This window comes from Littorina saxatilis, linkage group LG3, assembly GCF_037325665.1.
Source record: "Littorina saxatilis isolate snail1 linkage group LG3, US_GU_Lsax_2.0, whole genome shotgun sequence".
Classification (NCBI taxonomy): Eukaryota; Metazoa; Mollusca; class Gastropoda; order Littorinimorpha; family Littorinidae; genus Littorina; species Littorina saxatilis.
The window spans coordinates 16,440,799-16,468,695 of record NC_090247.1 but is presented as its reverse complement, the minus strand read 5'-3'; the positions used below and the strand labels follow the sequence as shown (position 1 = coordinate 16,468,695).

The window sequence follows — 27,897 nt, the reverse complement described above, 5'->3', positions numbered from 1 at the left end:
CACACACACACACACACATACACACACACACATACACACACACACACACACACACACACATACACACACACACACACACACACACATACATACACACACACATATATATATATAAATATACACACACACACACACACACACACATACACCCCCACACACACACATACACACACACAGACACACACGAGAAACGAAAACGGTCGTTAATTCGTCCAAAAAAACAGTGTTGCTAGCACCACCGTTTATGCGGTGAGATAGAATGACTTCAGAAAAGAGATCAAAAGTAGACAGGTACAGACGCACACGTATATAAAACCCACACAGGCACCAGCCAATCCCAGCCAGTTTCAACCATACAAACCCTTCCCATCCCTCCCGCACTAACCCCACCCCTCCCACAGACACGCATACAAGCCGGCCCCTCCCCTCCCCCACCCCTCACCCTCCCCCCCCCCCCCATCAAACACACCCCCACGCACACACACATGCAAGGGATCCCTTTCCAAATTCCACACCCTGCTTTCCCTTCACATTTCGACATCTCTATCTGCTTGACTAGACTGTCTCGCTTGACGAGCAAAAGAGTGGTGTTACATGGAGTATCTGTCTTCCAGAAGTCCTGCTTTTGAGGTAAGATGAGGTTAGGTAAAGAAAAGTATAGTCAGCTAATGTCATGTTGACCTTTGAGGTTTACCTCGTCAACAATTTGTTTGCATTTTCTCTCTTGAACAACACGCCGCCAACTTGATAATTGAGAATGGCAGTGTGCTGTGGCCAAAAGAGGCCGTTTGACAATGATCAGTACAGAAATGGGAATAGTAATTGTAGGTAGCTTATTGTTGGCGCAAGTGTATACTAGTGTATTTTTTTTCAGATTCACTTCAGATTTTGTGCATAGATTCCTTCAAGCAATAATTATGCAGACATCCCAGGAAAGAAAAGGGGAGGTTTTCGTATGAACATTTGTTTAATTGTTTTTATCTGGGACTGGTCGGATATGACACTCTCTAGAACACTTTGATTTTAAATGTGATCGTCTTTTACAATGTTGGCCTTGCATATGATAAATAATACATTTTATTGTGTAGACAAATGGATAGAAAGTATCAATGTATCATACTATGCTACTTACAAAATGTATGTGGAATGCATGCTATCCAGGATTGTCGCAGCCGTACAAGAAAAATAAAAGATCATACATTTAATGGCAAACGCGTTCTAACACAATAACCCCGGGTGTATTCATTACCAAATTTCATAAAATATAATTAATTTTATAAAGTATCAAAACCACAAAAAAATAGGGTGTTACCATATTGATTTCTCAAAATGTGTCTCCGCCCTAACCCAGCCCCACGTCCTGACTCAGTGACTGCTAAACATGAACAAAACATTTGATTCTCTCACACACACACACACACACACACACACACACACACACACACACACACACACACACACACACACACACACACACACACACACACACACACGTACACACACACACACACATATATATATATATTTATGAGATATGCTCCAAATGTCCACCGCGTTGACGGAGACACTCTTGAATGCGCCGTACAAAATTGTCCACCTGACCTTACCCCCCCCCCCCCCCCCGATTTCTATTTGTGGAGTTATTTGAAAGACCACGTCTATGAGGACAACCCCCAGACAATCATGGACTTGAAAGCTGCAATAACAACAAAGATCAGGAGGATTCCAGGGGTAGAGTGTGTCCGCGTGGTGGACAATTTTGCACGGCGCATTCAACGCGGTGGACATTTGGAGCATATCCTTCAACGTCGCTAACATGTGGACCACCCAATCGAAATGACTCCAACTTTTAAAACATAATTGTTATCATCTTACGTTGATATGTGTTAAACATAAACTCAATCCATTCACATTTGTAGCAGTTGTGAGTACTTTTATGGGTTGCACTCATATTGGGTCACCCTGTAGACACACACACACACCCACACACACACACACACACACACACACACACACACACACACACACACACACACACACACACACACACACACACACACACAGACACACATAGTTTACGGTATAGTTTTGTGGCAGTTATTTTATGACACTCAAACTGCAGAAATATAGGTAGTCCGAAGAGGTTTATTGTCTTCTGTCTTCTCGAGTCTTGGCATTAAGGATTTATGGGAATACCGAATCGAAAACAAGTACGTATATAAAAACATTATATATCGACCTAAGATATGAATGAGCGCACTTTGTCACTCTATACCGAAAACAAAAAATGCTGGGTCTGTCGAAACCATTTGAAAGGCGCAGCCTTAAACGAATGTGTGGGCAGCCGTGTTAATGATTGTATATTTTTATGAAGGATGAACCAACACCTTTCTTTAATTATCAACTTACATTTGTCATTTATATAATAAATGATATTTTCTTTGTTTTCCTTGGATGGCATAAAATACACGTTTTTAAGGGATCGTAGCTGTATTGGAATTATGCGTGTTTGTGTGTGCTCTTTGTTCCCTAGCTCGAAGAAACGTGTTTTATTTGGTCATGAGTATATATATGTTTTTTTTCCTGTATACTTTATTGTACGTTAACACGAAACCATACGTTTTCCTTGATTGATTTTTTGTAGTTGTGAACTTTTTTCAGGGTAACCTGTGCTGTGTGGAGTTCCGTTGAAACTTCTTCCGAGGAAAATAATGGAGTACTGTTGGGCTATCTTTCCATTCAGGAGTGTTAGAATGAAAGCAACATGCAAAATCAACGAAAACTCTGCTGTAACGGTGAGTTTAACCATTCACATTTGTTTGATTATTCTTTTTTTTATTTAAATACTTATCAACTGCATGGTTCCATCCGTTTTGCTTGTTTGTATTACTGCTTGCCTGCATGATCATATGATCTTCTTTATATATTTCATGACTTCTTGCAGCAAGATAGGAGTTTGCTTATTTTAGGGAAATTTGCAAGCGACAGATCTAGAAACATCGTTTTTAATATAGGAATACCATACACAACAAATACATCAGTGACAACAACAACACTAACAACAACAACAGCAGCGGCAACAACAACAACAACAACAACAACAACAACAACAACAACAACAACAACAACAACTTCAAACGTTCACATTAATATAATTATCAACAACAACGACTTGTGGAATCACGTAAGGAGGGAGATGAATTAAGTGTACTCGTTCTAACATATAGAGGTTACGTTAATTGCACACCTAGTCTTAGTGGATATTCAAACTTCTAAGTTAGCGAAACGTGAAACATGCTAGCTTCAGCGAGCTTATTCTTAAACGCGAACTGAGATCAAGAGGACTTGACAAGTCGCAGAGGTTGTTAATACAAGGGAGGCAATAACCTCACGCTTCACAAAACTTTGACGAATTTTTGTTGCTTCCCTTCAACAAGACAGATTCACCGTATGTCTAGAAACTGTTGCATTGTTATTTCGTAATACCGTATTGTCCTCCAGCTGGAACAGTTGTGTCGCTTTCCCTATGAACGAATAGCAGACTAGAGACTTGATGTTATATTTTCCTAATTTTCACTTCATTAACAGCTATTGTGTTTTCAGCGTAGCAATAGGGTCCGATATTTAGACGAGACAAGTATAATGCCGACGAGTCGAAGACGAGTCGCATTATACTTGTTCGAGTCTAAATATCGGACCCTATTGCTACAATGAAGATGCTCTTATTCGGTTTAAACATAAGTTTATTTAATAAAAGTTACGATCATGACATGTTTCCAAAATACACAGGTAACAGCAACAAGCTAGAAGCGTATAGTGGAAAAGACCATTCGGGGATAATTTACATTGTAATTCAATCAAGTTTGCGTTTTAATGAAACAGATCCTGTGATTGGTCAGAATGCCCCAACTCATTAAAAATTACCGGTGACTAATTGTCGATAGCCACTCGCTAAAAAATCCATTAACAACCTGCTGGCGAGGCGCATTGATACAGCCTCAACTAGTCTCGGTTAGCTTTGAGGGTCATTTTACAAGTAAGAAATATGAAGGCCAACGAATACCGAGACCATAAGGTATGCGAAGTGATGACGTCGAATACGTGACGTAAGTTGATGCATGAATTCTTCCGGACTACGTCAGTCAATTCCAAAGATCGCTTGTGTGATGAAAAGATTTGCTTTAGAGTTTGCTGTCCAGAAACCCGTCAAAAAGGAAGGGAAAATGTGTGTGAAAGAAAACAAAACAGGAGCAGAGTGATACGATAGGAATACAGAGACATATTTCTTGGGACTTGACCCTTGCAGGTAGGTGGACTGAAAGTAGTGTGTGAACAGAACAGAACCAATTCTGTCTGTTTTACAACCCCAAGAAAGCAGGAAAGAGATCGTCGTCAGATTGAATTACAATAACATTAACATGCTTCCATTTGAAACTTCTCGGTCTTCATCGTGGATTGACGCCCTCCCAAAGTCTAATTGAAGCCCTCCGTCGCTTCGCTCCGTCGGGCTTCAATTAGCTTTTGTCGGGCGTCAATCCCCGATGAAGACCTCGAAGTTTCAAATGGAAGCATGTTAATAACAGCTATTGTGTTTTCAGCGTAGCAATAGGGCCCGATATTTAGACGAGACAAGTATAATGCCGACGAGTCGAAGACGAGTCGCATTATACTTGTTCGAGTCTAAATATCGGACCCTATTGCTACGCTGAAAACACAATAGCGTTTATATAGCTATTCTGACATTAAATTCTGTGTTAGAATCATGTTTTTGTCAGCGACAAGTACCAGAATGGTCCATGTCGTTGATTGCAGACGACGGTTCCCTTTCCGCATGAAGCCACGGAAATAACCGAACATTGAAAAACCCACGGACATGTATTACGGAGAAAACTCGAGATAACCGGATGCTTAGCATTACGTCAATAGGTTAGGAATCATATGACGTCATGACGTATCATGCTTGCCTACGTAGATTGTATGTTCGAAAGTCTGACTTCTGTTGGGAATTCGCGTGGTGAAGACAGCGGTAAATCTGTAGATGATAAGAGAACAAGGATTGTCTCAGAAGAAACGACGAAATGTTTCAGACCGGTAACTTCATTTCCTCATTGCACTATACAATGGACGTTCTATGTGACAGGAGAGTTTGCTGATTTTGTGTTAAACATTGGAGAGATCGTCTGCTAGAATCCGAGATAGGTCGCTTCAGATTGCAGCTTCTGGAAATTTGCAAGGTTTGTTGCCTGTTAAAGAACTGGATTTTACACGTAATGTAGGGCCTATGTCATGTACAGTAAGCAACAACACTGAAACACACACAAAGCAAATGGCATCGTCTGTCGACTAGTCACAGAGTGACAGAAACAAACCTGGCGAGGTATGCGTGTACTTAATACACGTGGAAGAAACCGGAACCACGCGTCTTTGTTATTGCCGATATCGTTTGGATATCGGCAAAAATGGCCAACTTTTGTATCGTTATGCTTTGATGATCGGAAAAGGGATGTGTGAGACCATCCAATCACAGCCCCCGAATTCCCCCCACGTGTCCATCAGAATAGCTATATTGTGTAATTGTCGTTTACATGGGAAGTACGGAACAAAATAAACAATTGTGCACCAATGATAAACAAACTAAACTCAGGCATAAAACAAAATACCTCGTGTTGGTGCTTTTGTCAGCTACAAGAAAATGTTGAGATCGGTTTTGTTGGCATTTTGATGGGTAGGGGTGGGGATCGGACACACACACACACACACACACACACACACACACACACCCACACACACACACACCCATTTCCCCCAAGATGGAAAGCTTTCATTTCATTAATTTATTCTCATAACAATGCGCCCATGTTAGGAAAATAAGTAAATAAGCTAAAGCATGGAAATACAAACCATCAATGTGACTGGGTACAAGTGTACGATCAATGAATGAATGAATTGATGATAAATCAATCAAGGAATCAACTAATCAGTTACAACACATATACGGTAACACTGAGTGAATGAATGCATTAATTGTTGATCACTCACTCACTCACTCACTCAATCAATTAATTGAACAAATCAATCAATCAATCAATCAGTCAGTTACATCATATGGAAAGAAACATTAATAACAAACACAGATAGTCATTTCTATTACAAAGATGTCAGTGTGTTGTTGGTGTTGTTGGTGTTGTTGTTGTTGTTGTTGTTGTTGTATTGTGTTGTGTCGTGTTGTGTCGTGGTGTGTAGTTGTTGTTGTTGTTGCTGTTCTTGTTTTGGGGAGTTTGTTCCCATTTTTGTGTGTTGTTTTTCAAGCACACAAACACACACATGACACGCGACATCTGTAACTCCATGTAAAAAACAAGATTTGAAAGAAAATAATGCTGCGAACCTTCACCGCTTTTCTCAAGTAAAGGGAAACAATCTATCCTTTTAAAAAAATGACGGTTTTAAAGATTACCTCCCTTTGACCGTTTATGATTTCACACATTCTGTACCAACTACAGACACTTTTGTCTGTGCTAAGTGTCTACTCTGTGACAGTTTCGGGGATATTTGGGGGGTGGGGGGGGGGGGAGATTGTGCAAACAAACACATTGAACATCACAGATCCGTCCTAAACTTTACGTGGGTAACTGGATCCTTCAACAGCAATGCAAAGCAAATGCAAACGACGTGGTTATCTCCCGTGCAAGAATTTCCGGATTCGTCCCGTACCCGTACCTATTTACACACGATGTTGTGACATTGATCATCACCCTCCCATGCAGACACAATTTTACTTACCCTCTGGCATTCGAAGATGTAAAAATGGAAAAACATGTCCCGCTCGAGCGGCACCGCCAAATGTTGCAACCCATTTTGCAAACGCAGATGTAAGATACAACAAGTCGCGTAAGGCGAAATTACTACATTTAGTCAAGCTGTGGAACTCACAGATTGAAACTGAACGCACTGAATTTTTTCACGATGACTGTAGTCCGCCGCTTGTGCAAAACGCAGTGAAACTGACAAGACTCTCTCTCTCTCTCTCTCTCTCTCTCTCTCTCTCTCTCTCTCTCTCTCTCTCTCTCTCTCTCTCTCTCTCTCTCTCTCTCTCTCTCTCTCTCTCTCTCTCTCTGTCTCTCTCTCTGCATCTAGTTTTTACATTTAGTCAAGTTTTGACTTAATGTTTTAACATAGAGGGGGAATTGAGACGAGGGTCGTGGTGTATGTGCGTGCGTGTGTGTGTGTGTGTGTGTGTGTCTGTGTGTGTGTGTGTGTGTGTGTGTGTGTGTGTGTGTGTGTGTGTGTGTAGAGCGATTCAGACTAAACTACTGAACCGATCTTTATGAAATTTGACATGAGAGTTCCTGGGTATGATATCCCCATACGTTTTTTTCATTTTTTTAATAAATGTCTTTGATAACGTCATATCCGGCTTTTCGCTAAAGTTGAGGCAGCACTGTCACGCCCTTATTTGTCTACTAACTTGGTTGACATGTTGGTCAAGTAATTTTCGACGAAGCCCGGACCTTGGTATTGCATTTCAGCTTGGTGGCTTAAAAATTAATCAATGACTTTGGTCATTAAAAATCTGAAAATTGTAAAAAAAAAAAAAATATATAAAACGATCCAAATTTACGTTCATCTTAGTCTCCATCATTTGCTGATTCCAAAAACATATAAATATGTTATATTTGGATTAAAAACAAGTTCTGAAAATTAAATATATAAAAATGTGTACCAAAATTAATTTGTCGAAATCAATTTAAAAACACTTTCACCTTATTCCTTGTCGGTTCCTGATTCCAAAAACATATAGATATGATATGTTTGGATTAAAAACACGCTCAGAAAGTTAAAACGAAGAGAGGTACAGAAAAGCGTGCTATCATTCTCAGCGCAACTACTACCCCGCTCTTCTTGTCAATTTCACTGCCTTTGCCGTGAGCGGTGGACTGACGATGCTACGAGTATACGGTCTTGCTGCGTTGCATTGCGTTCAGTTTCTTTCTGTGAGTTCGACACCTACGTGACTAAATGTTGTATTTTCGCCTTACGCGACTTGTTTTATATTTCCATCTGACTGTCCTTCCCCCAACCCCTCCATTCTCTCTCCCCAGCACATACAAACAGTAGAAAACTGCTGGATGCTAACAAAATTGTATGTTCAACTGTGTTATCTATTTTATTTCGGACTGCTGAGCATCATCCAGCACTATGCCTTTCAGCAAAAGATAGCGCACAGCGTGCTTTTCTTGCTGCCAAATTCAAAGTAAAGAAGTAATCTTAAAACAAAGCGTATCACCTAAAGCTGTGTTCATTTTGGCCTTCAAAGTGTGTATTTTTCAAAAGACCAGTGATCGATTGTCGATCTGGAAGACGTTTAAATCAAAATCCCAAACATCAATGAGACTATGATTTCTTCAAAACGCATAAGAATTCCCGTACGCAGATTACTAAAATTCACGTATAGTCCAAAGTAAACTGGCCTCCTTGAAATGTGTTCAAAACAAGGATTATTATTACGTATGTGACACAAGCTTCAAAAGTGTGTACAATTGTTTGCCGTTGAGTAGGCTATAATATTTAGCGAATCATCTTTTTTTCCAATCAATTATATTTTTACAGATATGTTTTTACACAATCCCTCTACCTTTATCTGTACTAAAATAACCAATGGCAATCAACATAAAAATTGTCGATGGCAACAAAGCAGTGAACACGCATTCACATACAAACATGCATTTTGATCGGTGGGGATGGGCCCACAATATTTGCTTCATGCTGATAACTATCTTGTTTTCTCTGACAAAAGTGTCATATCCTGCGTGTTATTTCTTCTCACTTCTGGCCCAATTAGAGAGAATTTAGGTTTAATGCATATTCAGCAAAAAATGTAATACAGAAAAATCACAACTGATCCCTATTGGGTACCTGACATCACGAATCATTGTCAACAGTCTACAATACTTAAAAAATAACATGACACAACTCAGCATGCTAGTCAGAATAATTCCAATATGAATCAATGTCATCTATTTCAGTTCGATTAGAACATTACTTGAAGCAAAACAAGAAGCTAAAGAAACTAATACAAAAACAGATCAGAGATGAAATAAATGAAATTATCGACTAGCACATGAAGGATAATGCTTAATGTACTTTTGAAATCTTGAGCGCTAGTACAGTGTAATAGGTTATTTTCAAGAAGCTCATTGATTAATTAAACCAGTTCTTATATTTCCTTTCTTTCTACTTTTTGAAGGTGGTCCATATTAGGTGCCACGCATATACTTTGATATGTTGGTATTACTTTTTCAGTCATAGCATATATAAGTTGTGCCTGGCTACATTATGCAGCAAGCCAGTGTGCAGCTGCAGCTGCAGCAGACAATTCCGTCCCCTGAAACAGAGTATAAATGGTATTGTAAACGCTCTCAGCCAAAACACACCAGTACATTCCTGAAAAGAAAATACACATTGTAGGTGGGGCATAGGGCCATGGGGGGTTGTGGTGAGGAGGTAGGGGTTAACATCGCGTTAAAGGTGTATTAAGCTTGCATATATGTAACCATATAACCCTTTAAAGGGAATATATATGACAACAACATGTTTTAGGAATACCTTAAAATAAACGTTTGAGCGATGAGTTACTCAAACTGAAAACGGCAGTGTTTTGAGTAGGAATCCCAGACTGTAATTGTCATTGTGACGCGCTATGCGCGACTCCTAGCTTCCGTTCTATCTTTTGACCCTGAGCATTCCATGCACTATTCCTGGAGATGCAGATTTGAAATTGAGCGGAGAGCTACAGGATTCGTTTTGGGGGTTGAATAGATGAAAACACACACGGAGAGGTCTTAGAATTAGTGTTTGAGCGTTTTGAGCAAATCGTTGCAGGTGTTTCTAAATTACAAAACATTTTATGTCCCATGGATTTTTGAAGGTCTAATTCGCTAGAAAACTCTCCAAAATGGCGGCTTAGACAATATATCATTAACACTAGGGCGGTTGTTTGTACTAGTATATCTTTTATTGCAGCACTTTTATTTTTGTGTCAGCATGTTGCTATTATAATTTTAACATTTGTAGAGACAAAAAATGGATTGAAAATGGATTGGTAGTAGTTGGTCATTCATTGGGACTACATTCATTTTTGCCCGTTACTGATTTTTAAACCAGATACTCAATGGCACAAGTAAACTCTTTGAATTTAAAGGTGGTATTAAAACAGTCAAGAATTATTTTTGGAAAAAACAGTGTTTGGGGGTGTATTTTTGTAGGTGAGGTGAAACATGTTTTCCCTATCTTGTAACAAATGATTGTTTACTAGAATATGATTATTAACAAACGGTCATAATGCCAGAAATTTGATTTTGCATTTCAATAAAATACATATCAAAGAGAAGGCACAGGACACGACAAAATACGAAAAGAAGCAAAGCACGTGACAGATACCTGTTTCCGCAGAAGCTCCTGGCATGTAGTCAGGTTCTGTCCCTTGGACAGCTGTCTCGTTCACCGCGGAGTTTTCTGTCACAAAATAAGCATATATAAAAAAACAAGTCGCGTAAAGCGAAAATACAATATTTAGTCAAGTAGCTGTCGAACTCACAGAATGAAACTGAACGCAACGCAACGCAGCAAGACCGTATACTCGTAGCATCGTCACTCCACCGCCCGTGGCAAAGGCAGTGCCCGTGGAATTGACAAGAAGAGCGGGGTATTCGTTGCGCTGAGAAGGATAGCACGCTTTTCTGTACCTCTCTTCGTTTTAACTTTCTGAGCGTGTTTTTAATCCAAACATATTATATCTATATGTTTTTGGAATCAGGAACCAACAAGGAATAAGATGAAAGTGTTTTTAAATTGATTTCGAAAAAAAAAATTTGATAATAATTTTTATATATTTAATTTTCAGAGCTTGTTTTTAATCCGAATATAACATATTTATATGTTTTTGGAATCAGCAAATGATGGAGAATAAGATAAACGTAAATTTGGATCGTTTTATAAATTTTTATTTTTTTTTACAATTTTCAGATTTTTAATGACCAAAGTCATTAATTAATTTTTAAGCCACCAAGCTGAAATGCAATACCGAAGTCCGGGCTTTGTCGAAGATTACCTGACCAAAATTTCAACCAATTTGGTTGAAAAATGAGGGCGTGACAGTGCCGCCTCAACTTTCACGAAAAGCCGGATATGACGTCATCAAAGACATTTATCAAAAAAATGAAAAAAACGTTCGGGGATTTCATACCCAGGAACTCTCATGTCAAATTTCATAAAGATCGGTCCAGTAGTTTAGTCTGAATCGCTCTACACACACACACACACACAGACACACAGACACACAGACACACAGACACACAGACACACGCACATACACCACGACCCTCGTTTCGATTCCCCCTCGATGTTAAAATATTTAGTCAAAACTTGACTAAATATAACAAGTCGCGTAAGGCGAAAATACAATATTTAGTCAAGTAGCTGTCGAACTCACAGAATGAAACTGAACGCAATGCAACGCAGCAAGACCGTAGCATCGTCAGTCCACCGCGCACGGCAAAGGCAGTGAAATTGACAAGAAGAGCGAGGTAGTACTTGCGCTGAGAAGGATAGCACGCTTTTCTGTACCTCTCTTCGTTTTAACTTTCTGAGCGTGTTTTTAATCCAAACATATCATATGTATATGTTTTTGGAATCAGGAACCGACAAGGAATAAGATGAAAGTGTTTTTAAATTGATTTCGAAAAAAAAATTTGATAATAATTTTTATATATTTAATTTTCAGAGCTTGTTTTTAATCCAAATATAACATATTTATATGTTTTTGGAATCAGCAAATGATGGAAAATAAGATAAACGTAAATTTGGATCGTTTTATAAATTTTTATTTTTTTTTACAATTTTCAAAATTTAATGACCAAAGTCATTAATTAATTTTTAAGCCACCAAGCTGAAATGCAATACCAAAGTCCGGGCTTCGTCGAAGATTACTTGACCAAAATTTCAACCAATTTGGTTGAAAAATGAGGGCGTGACAGTGCCGCCTCAACTTTCACGAAAAGCCGGATATGACGTCATCAAAGACATTTATCAAAAAAATGAAAAAAAACGTTCGGGGATTTCATACCCAGGAACTCTCATGTCAAATTTCATAAAGATCGGTCCAGTAGTTTAGTCTGAATCGCTCTACACACACACACACACACACACACACACACACAAACACAGAGACATACACACACACACACACACACACACACACACACACATGCACATACACCACGACCCTCGTTTCGATTCCCCCTCGATGTTAAAATATTTAGTCAAAACTTGACTAAATATAAAAAGTGTCCCGATGTATTTGGTTGTTTGCTTCCTCAAAAAAAAAACCCACCACAGCTTGAAATGGAATTGAACAATTTTAGGTTGATCGTAAACCATGGTATACGTTAGAAAATAGCCAATAAATTCATATATATAGTAAATAACTCCGTCGAGTTTGTATGAGTTGTGGAAGAGTGACCTTTTCTTGCAAAAACTCGTACAAACATAGGAGAGGCCAACCGCTAGCGAAGGGTGTTTCGGAAACGTGTTTCCACGTGATTAAGACAAAACACATCGAAATGTTTGCATTTGATGTGGCAGCAGGAGAATGTCCACTGATACCCGTTCTCCTCTCTCTCTCTCTCTGATTGGGCGTGTGTTCGCATCATGTCTATTGCTTTATCAAATATGGTCATTGAATTGGTTAAAGGCACAGTGCGCCTCCCGTAAACCACCACAGATACTGTCAGGCTTTTACAAACACCCTTTCGTTTGAACACTCACCGCTTGAGAACATCCTAGGTGCCCTAAAGAGCGAGCAATTTTCAAAGAATTTATTTTTGCGGATTGTCTGATCTGACAATCGGACGGCGCGTTTTGGCGCTAGACCTAACTTTTAAAATCTAAATAATAAATTGACAGCTTATTACACAAACATTCTTGAATCATAAAATAATTATTTTTCTATGAAGACAAGATCAGAACAATACGAAGTTATGAAAGTTTTAAAAAAAATAGCCCGGAAGCAAGGTCACGCAATGTCGGGGTTCTCGTAGCAGACGACGGTTTTGCATAGGGCCAGTTCCTATGAACTGCCAACCTCCACCGCTCTTGTTCGTGTGACTTGTTGCGTTTTAGATTTAGAGGTACACAATAACGTACTATTGCAGATAAGCTTACAGCGAGTCTCATTGAAACCACAAACTGACGACTAAATTGTGAAAACAAGTCGCGTAAGGCGAAATTACTACATTTAGTAAAGCTGTGGAACTCACAGAATGAAACTGAACGCACTGCATGTTTTCACAATGACCGTAGTCCGCCGCTCGTGCAAAACGCAGTGAAATTAACGAGCCCGTTTAGCGCGGTAGTGGTTGCGCTGTGCTGCATAGCACACTTTTCTGTACCTCTCTTCGTTTTAACTTTCTGAGCGTGTTTTTAATCCAAACATATCATATCTATATGTTTTTCGAATCAGGAACCGACAAGGAATAAGATGAAATTGTTTTTAAATCGATTTCGGAAATTTTAATTCAATTATAATTTTAATATTTTTAATTTTCAGAGCTTGTTTTCAATCCGAATATAGCATAATTATATGTTTTTGGAATCAGAAAATGATGCAGAATAAGATGAACGTTATTTTGGATAATTTTATAAAAAAATAATTTTAATTACAATGTTCAGATTTGTAATGATCAAAGTTATTAATTAATTGTTAAGCCTCCAAGACAACATGCAATACCAAAGTCCGACCTTCGTCGAAGATTGCTTGGCCAACATTTCAATCAATTGTATTGAAAAATGAGGGTGTGACAGTGGCGCCTCAACTTGTACAAAAAGCCGGATATGACGTCATCAAAGACATTTATCCAAAAAATGGATAAAATATCTGGGGATATCATACCCAGGAACTCTTATGTAAAATGTCATAAAGATCGGTCCAGTAGTTTACTCTGAATCGCTCTACACACACACACACACACACACACACACACACACACACACACACACACACACACACACACACACACACACACACACACACACACACACACACACACATACATCACCACCCTCGTCTCGATTCCCCCTCTATGTTAAAACATTTAGTCAAAACTTGACTAAATGTATAAAAAGGAAACTAGATCACACGGGTTCGCGATGGCTCAGGGGTAAGATAAACCACGCAAAAATAAATTCTTTGAAAATTGCTCGCTCTTTACGGAGGGCACCTAAGATGTTCTCAAGCAGTGAGTGTTTAAATGAAAGGGTCTTTGTACTGTTTGTAAAACCCTGACAGTATCTGTGATGGTTTACGGGAGGCTTACTGTGCCTTTAACAAACACAATGTCCTATTAAAATAACTAACTTGCCCAAGGATGTTCCGCGTGTCCCCTCGTGTGTACCCTTTGCTTATCTATGTTGGTACCTTTTTGTATTAGTAGTATGTGTGTGTGTGTGTGTGTGTGTGTGTGTGTGTGTGTGTGTGTGTGTGTGTGTATGTGTGTGTGTGTGTGTGTGTGTGTGTGTGTGTGTGTGTGTGTGTGTGTGTGTGTGTGCTGCTTTGTACCACTGTTTAGATGACAAAAATGGGAAATGAACAATACACATACCTGCACGAGCTTCTGACATAATGTCTGGCCCTGGAGCAATTGATGGCTCATCCAAACCGCCGTTTGCTGTAACATAACATGTATACATCAAGAAGTGTGCTGAGTTGTTCGGTTATTTTCTTGCATGATACAATCGCTAATAGTTATGTGTGTTTGTTTGTATGTTTGGTTGGTTGGTTGGTTGGTTGGTTGGTTGGTTGCGGTTGGTTGATTGGTTGGTTGGTTGGTTGGTTGGTTGATTGATTGTTGGTTGTTTGTGTATTTCTTTCATCCTTTTTTTACCAGGGAGCGGATGCTCGTGCTGCTCACATACAATTGGCACATCACAATATAATGCTAGGTGATGCAATATGATGGTTCTGAAGAACTTGTTTCTTCTTCGTCGTCGTTTTACTCTGACACTCCGGTCCTCCTGACAAATGCCGCTATCCGTCGGAGGGTTTTACACATAGATGCATCTAGCTGCATCAAATATACAATAACATAATCAAAACTTCTTCTCTGCAAGCCAATAAACCTTCCTCAAATCTGTATGTAGGCTAATTGTATAAGTATTAACAAGATCACACGGGTCCATAAAACCCATACGTTTTTACATTTAGTGAAGTTTTGACTAAATGTTTTAACATAGAGGGGGGAATCGAGACGAGGGTCGAGGTGTATTTGTGTGTGTGTGTGAGTGTGTGTGTGTGTGTGTGTGTGTGTGTGTGTGTGTGTGTGTGTGTGTGTGTTGTGTGTGTGTGTGTGTGTGTGTAGAGCAATTCAGAGTAAACTACTGGACTGATCTTGTGGATCTTGTGGAGTCTGTGAAAAGAAGGAACAAGCTCTGAAAAGTAAACCTGTTGAGATTGCATCAAAATACCAGGTCTAGTGTCTGATTTCAGAAAATGTTTACAGTAAAACATTGTACAGTGCAGAAACAATTGCCACTATTGGGGTTGTGGATGATTTACATACATACACAATTTTTGGTTTCTTCATTCTCCTTCCCAAACAACATAATTATGTTCACATAAAGAATCCAAATGACTCATCAAAACATATCTTAGCTCTTGTCCACAAGGTAAAATTAAAGTTGTTTATTGAAACATATAATTATTTCCAGTATCAAAAATAAATGTTATTCGTTTGTGAATTCAAAGGACGGGTATCAATACAGAAATTATTTCTAAATTTTGTCTTGATTATCAGAAATTGTAGATCCCTTGAGTCAAGAGCACAATATTTGGAAACAAACACACTCGAAGAAAAGGAAGAGGAGGCTATGCGGGTTTAGGAAATAAATCTAGAGATTTCTTCACAGACAATGCCTATTGGTTACATCATATACCATATCTAGATTTGCTTTCCCCCCCCCCCCCCCCCCCAAAAAAAAAAACAAAACAAAACAAGTCGCGTAAGGCGAAATTACAACATTTAGTCAAGTAGCTGTCGAACTCACAGAATGAAACTGAACGCAATGCAACGCAGCAAGACCGTATACTCGTAGCATCGTCAGTCACCCGCTCACGGCAAAGACAGTTAAATTGACAAGAAGAGCGGGGTAGCAGTTGCGCTCAGAAGGATAGCACGCTTTTCTGTACCTCTCTTTGTTTTAACTTTCTGAGCGTGTTTTTAATCCAAACATATCATATCTATATGTTTTTGGAATCAGGAACCGACAAGGAATAAGATGAAAGTGTTTTTAAATTGATTTCGAAAATTTAATTTTCATATTAATTTTTATATATTTAATTTTCAGAGCGTATTTTTAATCCAAATATAACATATTTATATGTTTTTGGAATCAGCAAATGATGGAGAATAAGATGAATGTAAATTTGGATCGTTTTTGAATTTTTTTTTTTTTTTTACAATTTTCAGATTTTTAAGTCATTAACTAATTTTAAGTCATTAACTAATTTTTAAGCCACCAAGCTGAAATGCAATACCGAAGTCCGGGCTTCGTCGAACATTACTTGACAAAAATTTCAACCAATTTGGTTGAAAAATGAGGGCGTGACAGTGCCGCCTCAACTTTCACGAAAAGCCGGATATGACGTCATCAAAGACATTTATCAAAAAAATGAAAAAAACGTATGGGGATATCATACCCAGGAACTCTCATGTCAAATTTCATAAAGATCGGTCCAGTAGTTTAGTCTGAATCGCTCTACACACACACACACACACACACACAGACACACACACACACACACACACACACACGCACATACACCACGACCCTCGTCTCGATTCCCCCCTCTACGTTAAAACATTTAGTCAAAACTTGACTAAATGTAAAAACACAAAAAAAAAAACATATCTTCTTAATCTTGTACATAGTATGCATGCTTTCAAATCACCACGTTTGTCTGTAAGTGGCAAAGACACACAGAGTATGGGGTGACCGCCCGTGCTTATGACTTGAGTGCAATTTTGCTTTTTACGTTAGCATATTGTAAGACATTCATTTACGTTTAAGTCAAGTGATTTCGTATTTAAGTATAGGAAGATTGTATGACCATTGTAACCCCCTCCTCGCCTCACGCCCATCCCCACCTCTTGACTTCTTCTTGCTTTGTAGTTGTTCATTTGTTTCTTGTTTGTGTACAATACACGTTGTGCAATGCTTTTACATTTAGTCAAGTTTTGACTAAATTTGTTAACATAGAGGGGGAATCGAGATGAGGGTCGTGGTGTGTGTGTGTGTGTGTGTGTGTGTGTGTGTGTGTGTGTGTGTGTGTGTGTGCGTGCGTGCGTGTGTACGTGGGTGTGTGTGTATCTGTGTGTGTCTGTGTGTGTGTGTGTGTGTGTGTGTAGAGCGAGTCAGAGAACGATGACTTTTATTCAATGTAGTGTGTTTGATATTGTGTGTGTAACAAGGGTTTGAATTTGATGTTTTAATATTTGAAAAAGCATCTTCAAAACATACTATTGTTGTAGACGACTTTCAATATGTATAAGACACAATATCCACAAGTCACTGCGGTAATTGTGCATATTGAATGGGTCTTTGAGAGTGAATGTTTACAATCGTTAATATCAGAAACACAAATCCGATGCGGCGATGGTTCCACAAATCAAATTAACAAGCTGATTGTCTTTTACGTCCACAATCCACGTTTCACATGAAGATCAAGCCTATTCACTTCCTCGTTTTGTCACATATGAACATTTTTGTTTGTTACCCAGCTTGTGCAGAATGAAGACTGTGAAAATGATGGTAACTTAGTATTATTGTCCGTTCTACAGTATTTGTTTTCTATCATCAACCTGTGTTTCTGGACGTCCAAACCCAAATATCTTTTATTAGACAATTAAAAAAGATGCATCATGTGTTTGACATTTTTACCAACATTCTAGCTGTTTGCGTATATATGACTAAGTGCCAAAAGGTGCGCACGAAAAGCGGACAAAGGGGCTAAAAAATAAAAGTTGACAAACACGACTGATATTGTGATTTTTGTTAAGACAACAGATGCTGGAACCCAATTACGAAAAGAAAAGATAAATTTACCCAAATGATTTTACAAATAACGATAATTTTGTTCGTTATATCATTCAAAACGGCACTGAGTCATAGCATTAAGGTTATCTCGCACGTTTTTAAAGCTAGGGCTTTGAAACTTGGCACACAACCAAAGTATAATGACCTCCAGGTATGGTGCACATCACACTAAACAACATTGAATTTCAAGGTCACAGCGAGGTTAAATTTCCTTTGCAAACTGGAAAATTGTCGTTGTCACGTCTTACATGTTTTAATACTAGATCAGTTAGACTTTACATACTTCACATACTTTCAGCATTTTTATAAAACCTCATTAAAAGTGACCTGCTTGTTAATCTTTGTCAAAGTTCAAGGTCACAGCGGGGTCACATCTGGTCCAAATGTGGAATATTTTCAATTTATTCAGCGCGTTTATAGCACGAGCTTTGAAAATACACACAGTTCTAGTGTATAATGTTCACACACGATTAAAGTCTGGTTGAAAAAGTCAAGGTCACAGCAGGGTCGCGTTGAGGTCAAACATATACATTTTTCAATGAGGTTTTCTCATATGTTTTTGAAGCTAGGGCCTTGAAACTTGGCACACTACGCAAGTTAAATTAAACCTCATCAAATTCCAAGGTCACAGTAAGGTTAAAGATCCTTTAAGGATATTTTCTAAAAAAGGTGACCGCCTGGTTAATGTTTGTCAAATTTCAAGGTCACAGCAGTGCCATCTGGCTTAAACTTTGAAAAATTGTCAATTTCTTCAACTAGTTTTATAGTGTTTGAAGTCATTCACACATGATGAAAGTCTGGTTGATAAAATCAAACGTCAAGGTCGCAGCGGGGTCGCATTGAAGTCAGACACATACAATTGTCATTTTCACGAACGCCTTTTAAGCAACACCTTTGAAACTTCACACATTCCAAAGTTTTGATGTTGTTTGGTTATAATCAAAGTGTGGTCAATTTCCATGATTGAGAGCATTCAGAGGGGTCAAGTTGAGGTCACACAAAAGAGATTAAATTGTCGACACAACAGATGAGACTGGCTACCACTGTTTATTTTAATACACTTTTATGCAAATTTTAAATTGTGTTCAACCATATACACCAAACTCACCCAAACTCCTGAAACATCCAAGAAAAGGAAAAATGTGTCCAAGCAAGGAAAAACGCCATTTCTTCAAAGGCTGGAATAACTACAGAGGCAGCCGCGTCATTACACACAATGCAATTACGTCATACATCATACATTTCTATGAGTCATGTTGAATGGAATGGTGGCATGTGCCTCTATTCTAGCTAACAACAAAGCTGAAAAAATGAATATTATCTGTTTGTTTTGTTTGTTTTACCCGTACGAGACCTTTCTGTGACCTTGACATGTGACAAGGATCTACCTTAACTTCTTTAAGTCGGAGTTGAGAGTTGTGTGATGTTTGAAGGCTCTCCCTTTAAAAAAAAACTGAGATAATGATGCATTTTCGTGTTTTTGATTTGCCCATGTGACCTTGAGATTCGACAAAGGTCAACAAGACTTTAACCGTGTATGGAGGCTATTAAGCCCAAAAATGTGAACTTTCAAGGTTCTTGCTTTGAAAAACTCTGAGAAAAAGGTTATGTTTTTTTTTTACCCACACGAGACCCTGCTATGACCTTCACATTTCTCAAGGATCAACCTTGAATTCTCCATGTTGAACAATCATTAAGCAAAAGCGTTGTTTGAAGTTTGAAGGTTCTAGCTTCAAAAATCTCTGAAAAAATATGTTTCATCCGTTTTCTGAACCACATGTGACCCAGCCGTGACCTTGAAATCTGACAAGGGTCAACAAGACTTTTACCATGCATGGGGGCGATTAAACCCCAAATGTGTGTGAAGTTTCAAGGTTTCAACTTAAAAAACGTCTGAGAAAAATATACATTTTCCTTTTTGGACAATGTGTTGCACGCAAGACAACACGACAAACGCTCGTGTTATCATTCTTTTACTTTAAGGTCGACTTGCGTGCCCGCTCTTTCGCTAATCTCAATTAAAATTCATCTTAGAAGTTCGGTTTTATTACGCTTTTAATTAAGAAGATTAAACTAAGACAACAAATAGTTAGTTTTACCCATTAAACTCGATAAGGTAGTGACATTTTATGTTGAACGCAAGAAGGTGTCGCACGCAAGATCTGAAAAGATGTTGACGACATAATTTCAACACTTGATAGCGCAATCGTGGTTCGTGATTTCTTCACAAATTTTGAACACAGAATGTGTCACGTGGTTCCGTAAATGAAGTAGATCTTTGTACATGTAAATTTTGTTTTTAAAAGAAAATAACCGTTAATTACCGAACATTTTGTCGCACGCAAGATATGACGAAATTTTCAAATCGTTTTCAAAAATGCTGTTCAAAAGTTCTGCAGTCTTTGCTGGATTACTTGAAAGACAGCAGTTTGATACACCGTTATCGCTTGACGTGTCGACATCAATTCCAGAGTTTTTGAAAAAGAAATTTAGTAAATATCTGCGATTGAAAAATGTATGCCGTGATGACGAATCATCTTGCGTGCGACACCTTAAAATTCGGTTATCGAAAAAAAAAAATTCTCTCGAGATTTAGATTTGACGTTTGGTCTCGTCTGTAAAGCGATGTTTCAGGCATTCAATCAAACTAAATGCAATTCATTTGTGCTTCTTGTTATTTTTCTGTGGCATATTCAAAACACGAGGTATCACGATGTCCTTTTTCAGATGGCCGGTTTTGGCGTTATTTTTGACTTTAAACAAAGATAACTTCAAAACCGTTCAAGTCAGACACACGAAATTATGTCCACTATCTTTTCGCACATTCATCCACACACACACCAATTTTCAGCAGACACACGTTTTTAGAAACATTTTTATTGTAAAACAAAGTCGTCTTCTGTTCTGTGAGCACCTTTTGGCACTTAGTCATATCTAAATGTGCTGCATGGTGCCTATTATGGATCTTTGTGTGTCAAAGCCTTGAGTGACGTCATCATATTCATTAGCCTTCTCTGGAAAGGATTACATGGGCAACCAAGTGTGAACGGAGGTGTACTTTAAACGTGTATATACATGCAGTTTCCATTCTAGTAAACTAAAGGCAAAACCGGTCGTCGTGCTTCTACAAACTATATTTCTGAAAGACAAATGTTGTTAATTATAAGAACATTGTGCGACTTGAATTCTTTTTTTTTTTAGATGTTTGTCGTTTTGCGTTTTCACTTACGCGACGGACAAGGCCTCTGCATTCTGACACTTATGTCGTCGTATGTGTCATCCATCACTTGGATTGGTGTCTTCGTTGTGTCCTGCATTTTGGTCTAAATAAATCAACAACAACAAAATTAATGAATGGATGAATGCATGGATAGATGAATAGATAGATGGATAGATGGATGGTTGGATGGATGGATGGGTGGATGGATGGATGGATATATGGATGGATGCATATCTGGATGGATAGATACGTAGATAGCTAGATAGGTAGATACAAAGATAGATAGATAGATACATAGGAAGATAGATAGATAGATAGATAGACATATAGATAGACAAATAGATAGATAGATAGATAGATAGATAGATAGATAGATAGATAGATAGATAGATAGATAGATAGATAGATAGATATGTGAATATATAAGTAGGTAGATACATAGATGAATGAATGAATGAATGCATCTATGAACTAACGAATGGATGCATCGATAAATATGGATTTGTTGATGGATGGATATCTAGATGGATGGTAGTATAGATAGATGGAAATATATATAGATCGAAAAATAGATAGATAGATAGATAAATAGATAGATAGATCGATAGATCGATAGATAGATCGATATATCGATATATATAGATACATATAGAAAGATAGATATATATTTATAGATAGATAGATAGATAGATAGATAGATAGATAGATAAAACAAAACTAAACAGAAACAAATTACCAATACAACAAAATCGAACACATCAAGAGGACAGCGATATACAAAAAAACAACACTTGAAGCTTCATTTTTATGTCACAACATCTTGTTCTAAATTGTATATATTTAGCATACAAGCAAAACACTTGATTGTCTCGGCTGTGTTTAAGGCTCTGGTTTGTTCACACGCCATACTGAAGGGTTACCTAAAGATACCTGGTTTTGACGATCAGATTAAATTCATTTGTTTTTGTTTCTGGGCCAGTTACATGAATCTTCCTTTGTTATTCTGAAAACCATCGCCTTCTTTTAATGAAACGTTCAATGTGCATAATGTCACACAAAACCCGTTATATCAAAGTCACATCTTCTCTTTTATGATGAGTGATGTAGTTTGAAATGTTGGTATTAAAGGTTCACTGACAATCATTCTGTGCTGGTATTACCATTTTCACCTGCAGGGTTATGAAATATATGGGGAGAAACTTGGTCAGTAAAATCATCTTCAAGCGTGAACTGATAATTGTCTCTGTTTAAAATTACAATGTATTTCGTGAACACACCTGGAGAATGACCCTTGCGTGATTTAAAACTGCCTGCTGTGAATACTGTTGTCATACTATGAATTTTCTTTTAAGAAAAACAAAAAGAATGAAAAGCTTTTAACTAGCTTGTGAATGAGCCTCTTACTTCTATGTGGGGCTAGCTGCTTTGAACTATTTTTAATGCCTGAAAAGGATAGTGATGGAAATTACTTGTTTAATGTCAGGTGTGACATATACTATTGATTGAACTATTTTTTTTTATTAATCTGCAATTTTGTTACAACCTACTTTGTTTATTTGGTGACAAGCTAGTGGGAGGCACTTTTTAGTGCTTGAATAGTACTGTGATGCACATTATCATCATTTCAGTCTAGTCCAACTCATGATTACAACCAATAGCTCTTGTGAGCTTGTACAGTTATGTGATGTCTCTCAGTCTTTTTCCTTGAGGCAAACCATTTTTCCTTTGAACGACACATAGTTCAGTTTGACCATTTTTTTCTCTCATTTTTGTGTTCTTGTGGTATGCAACTGCAAGCACCGAGCTGTCATGCTTTTTGTCTGATTTCAGACCATATTCTTTGGGCCATTTGTATGCTGAAGTAGTTTTGTTTTTCTGCCAGTTCTGTCAGATTGTGTTTTTGCAATGAGATTCATGTTCAAAATTTTTGACAAGATTAAAAGAATGATCCTGTTTCTTAAATGCCTTCGTGTTCATTGGTTTGTAGACTATGAGTCACTTGCTGTCTAGTTTTTCAGTCAAATTGTTTTGCTAACTAGCTGCAGTATCACACTTTTGTTTATGAGGATATGAAAAAGCTACACTGATTCCTCTCTCAGCACATACAGTCAAAGCATGGTACAATCTTTTTTGTTCCATTTATACTTATGAGGAAAAGCAGCATGTCATTTTCAAGTGCCCCCCGACGAAGTTTTGTTTTGTGCAAAATAATGTAGGTGTCTTTGTTGACTTTTTCGATATTGAACCTCTCCATCGATCTTCCACATAGTTTAATCCATGTTTGGCACTTTTCTAAATCTCTAGAGGGTTTGGAAAACGGTACCCATCCAACACCGACCATGTGCGATCTTTCACGGTGTCTTAAATCACTTCCACACACGCCATAACAGCATGTTTGTGCACCATCGTACAGCTCCACCATTCAAACAACGCTCAAAAATGGCTGACTTTGCCCGAGGCACAGCGGCCCAAGGTTAAGGTCGCCGAGCATAGCCTTGGTGGAAAAGAGACTATTAGCTGATTAGTTTTGAATAAGATTAACTTTTTTCAAACTTGTATGTACACATACAAAACAATCGACTATCTGACAAAGACGATATTACATTAGGTGTACTTCATTTCTACAGGTCTTGTCAATGTCTAAACCGGACAGACATCGCCAAACTTTACTTCCGCGTATGATGTCACTTCAATGGCCTTTCTGCAATTATGTGAACTTTTTAACAGTTGCACTTACATTTTGGGTGTCTTATTCACGTTTAGATGCAAGACTCTGCACCAATCTTCACCTTTTCCTTTGCTAAAGCGCTGAATTGTACAAAACACAACATTCAATGTCAACAGCCTCGGTTTGTCAATGACGTACTCTCTGGAATGAGTGGCTCTCTGGGATTTTGTTGGCGGTGACCTACAAAAAGTGTCCCAGATGATTTGCTCTTGATATTTAGCATTTTATAAATGATGCAATTCAATCTGCTTAAGCTGCAAAGAGTTTATTAATTAATATAGGAAAATGCGAGTTACACTGTGCAGTAGGAGGCAAAAGAAATGCACCACAGTTGCGCCCGCAAGTAATGTTTTCGTCGTTTTCAAACTGTTGTAAATTATAAACAAAATAAGGCAAGACAAAAGCAACAACAGATTCGTGGAGAATAATTTACTGGCTGTGCGACTGGTGTGTTGTCTTGTATTGTCATACATTGTGTAATACGGGGTAAGGGTGAAGTGAGTCGTGATCGCAGGTAAAACTTTTTACTTTGACAAGCTACAAATAACGTAAGCATGCAAATTGTTCAACCAGGTAAAGACAGTTGTGCAGGACATGTATCCCACCACATGATAATGTAATAACACGGATGTTCAAAGACATTATTATATAATCACACAAGGGAAGATATTTCACTTACGTAGTGTTATAAATGGTTGTTTAGGTAAAGCCCATGTGCACGGTATCTACATAAGCAATTTTCTTTTAACTAGGAGCTGTTTGCTGCACGAACACTCATTAACTTAAACAAAACCTACTCTTGTTGTTTGTTTGTGTTTTGTTTTTGTTTTCGTTTTTGTTGTTGTTGTTGTTTTGTTGGTTTTTGTTGTTGTTGCTTTTGTTTTTGAACCGTTTTCGTTGGATAGCAACAAGCCTGAAATGCAGTGTGGGTCTAAACAATACCAATTAACCCCTGCAAGAAAGATCCCTAACGTTTCCGAGACACAAAATCGTGCAGTTTTTTGTGCTAGAAGTTTTTGTCATTCATAAACACTCACTGCGTTATAGAATACAAGACTTTTAACAAGAAATACTTGATGGTAAAGCTTAAGAAACGTTGGTGCTCATTGCGTAGTTTGCTTCTCATAATCGTTACATTTGTTGAAAGGGTGACATAATCTTCTGCGCGAAATGAGAATGGTATATTTTGACTGTGCAGTGTATTTTCTTTAAGGGATGTTTGTCAACACTGTAAAACTTTGCTAAAAAAGCTTTCAATAACTTGACAAACGGAACAAACAAGGAACAAACAAACGAAAAACAACAAAAACAACTGAATATTCACTAACAGCCAACCAACCAACCAAACACACAAACAGATAAATAAATGGGTTTTTTTTAAAGAACTAACAAATATTTGCACGAATAACGGGTTACTGTGATATGCAAAGGAATGGATGTTTCTGTTATAGCCCTGTGCAAAATATGAGCCATCTCCCTAACTGTAAGCTACTGGCACATTTTAGCATAGGCGGACATTGTCTGTTAAGGAAAAATAAGGGAGGAGTACAGCTTTCCCCCCTACACCGAAAACCTCGGTCCAATGTTGCTTTTGTCGCCACAGTCTTCAAAATTACACATGCAATAACAAAACAAACAACATCTGCACAGTCATATTCCAATGTGTTGAAATAAGGTTTTTTTTCTGATTTGTACTAATTCAATTGATTGATTTACGCGTCACACTTTTTCCCACCAGAGACGTTACCAAGCAGAGAGTTGCTGTGTAACTTCCTGTCCAGATCAAACTGTGACACGAAGGCAAATAAACAAAGTAATTAAATAACTGTGTATGCAACTAAAACTGCATTTGTTTAGAATTAGAAGAGAGCTAAATGTAAGTGGTTTAACGAATAATCTGCGTGTAACACCGCCATACGAATATATATATATATATTTCGTCTCGACACGAATTAATGGGCTTAAGTCGCTAGTTGCTGGTAGGTTCAATCATTCGTGAAATCGGCTGCGGCGGATTAAACCCCCCCCCCCCCCCCCCACCGAGACGCTACCAATGTGAGCATGTCTGTCACATTTCAATGTCTAAGGCTTTTAGCTTGATATTTATCCATATATTTTTTCATGATTCGATTTATTTCCTTGGAAAAGTCGAACATTGTGCATGGTCACGTGACCAAGAAATCTGTGGGGTTTGATGATCTTTTGAACCATCGTTTCAGCAAATTTCTAAGATGAACATGTTCAATGTGAATGTTGACATCGACAAAGCAAAAAAATGCATACACAAACCTGTTCATATTTGTTGTTAAACCAAAAGATTATGCATCCTTTTCTTTCTTCTTTGTTTCTTTCTTCATCAAAAACTTCTTAGAAACTAGAAGACCCTTTTTTTTTGGGGGGGGGGGGGGTTATTAAAATCACCAGCAGCTGAATGTTCTTGTGAAACAGAGCCTGATCCAACATAAAGCAATCCTTAAGTTTACAGGAAAGTATTATTGAGAGCCCTAAGATAACTGGATACATATATATGATATTCTGCTTCCAACATATTATTTTGGGCCTATAAAAAATTGCTTACAACTTTTTGTTTGTTATCATTTCAGATGATGTGTACCAGAAGCTGTGGAAGTGCTATGGTGTTTCTGGAAGGGGAAATCGTCCTAAACCACCAAGCGACCTGCAGTTGACAAATCGACTTTTGTTGCAGCTGCGAAAACTGAAGGAAGACAGTGGGAAAACTGTTTCTGCGGTAATAATTTAAATTTATTTATGGTGGTTACATCCTGGGAAATCACTCAACTTCTAATCATCATGATCATATCAAAGCAGCACTTCTTCAAAACAGTGTTGTCACACAGGTTTTAAGTCACCACATCAATAATAATAAACAGTTAATAGTACTGCAGATCAGGCTCTTCCGTACACCACTAAACAAAAAATGATCACAAACTTAAGACATGCGAAAATAAATTGTAATGCGTCATTTTCAGTCAATGCGTCAATTGGCGCGCTCCTTGGTTGATCCCTGCACTGTTATGTCTTTTTCTCAAATAAAACCAGCTCTTTTGAAAAAGTTCCTGCATTATACTTGTAAATTTACTTCCCAGTGAAGACTTTTCCCAATTACAACCTAATTTTGGCCATTTTTTTCCAGATATTAATTGAAGTGATTGGTCTCCTTTGTTTCAGGAACAAGCCTGGTTCATCGCTCTCTTCCCCGATGTTGCTTTCCCAGCGGACAGAGTGAGCAAGCTGATCAACAGGATTCATGGTAAATTGCAAAAGTTCATGACAGAAGGTGCTGATCCTACGACGTTTCTGGAAGAAAAGCTGGACTTGGATCACGTGTCAGAGTCTCTTTCTCAGTTGGGCTTAAAACGAAGACAACTTCTTGCATCAGGCAAAAAAGTGAACTTGCCAACAGATTTCCACTGCACCAACCAACTAGTTCATGATCTCGAGACGTTCAAGAACACCGAATCGTCTCTAAAATGTCATCCAACCTTTACCGTCGAGTGGGTAACATTATTATCTGAAGGCAAAGAGGTAAGAAAGGAAGAAATCTCTAGTGTTATGAACACCTTCAGGAACCTCAATCGCCACAAGAACAAAGATCCTGAAAAACCGGCATTGTTCCTATCTACAACCTTTTCCGTTGCCACGCGTACTGCATCATCAACATGTGGAAGTACGCCTCCTGCATCATCAACATGTGGAAGTACAACTACAAGTACAAAACGTAAATCATCCACGAAATGCACTTCTGATACAGGGGATGAGAAGAAATTAAAGACTTTGTTGA

General features: G+C 38.2%; 1 protein-coding gene across 1 annotated transcript in view; it reads left to right on the top strand.

Moving 5' to 3' along the window:
* The first annotated feature begins 535 nt into the window (after nt 1-535).
* The window catches only part of LOC138960863 (uncharacterized), a 27,980-nt gene continuing 618 nt past the window's right edge, over nt 536-27,897 (top strand). The window contains exons 1-4 of the mRNA XM_070332502.1: nt 536-630; nt 2,662-2,795; nt 26,699-26,844; nt 27,285-27,897. The exon at nt 27,285-27,897 is cut by the window's right edge and continues 618 nt beyond it. Of these exons, the coding sequence (XP_070188603.1) occupies nt 2,765-2,795; nt 26,699-26,844; nt 27,285-27,897 (790 nt within the window). The 5' untranslated portion in view covers nt 536-630; nt 2,662-2,764. The remainder of the gene's footprint in view (nt 631-2,661; nt 2,796-26,698; nt 26,845-27,284) is intronic.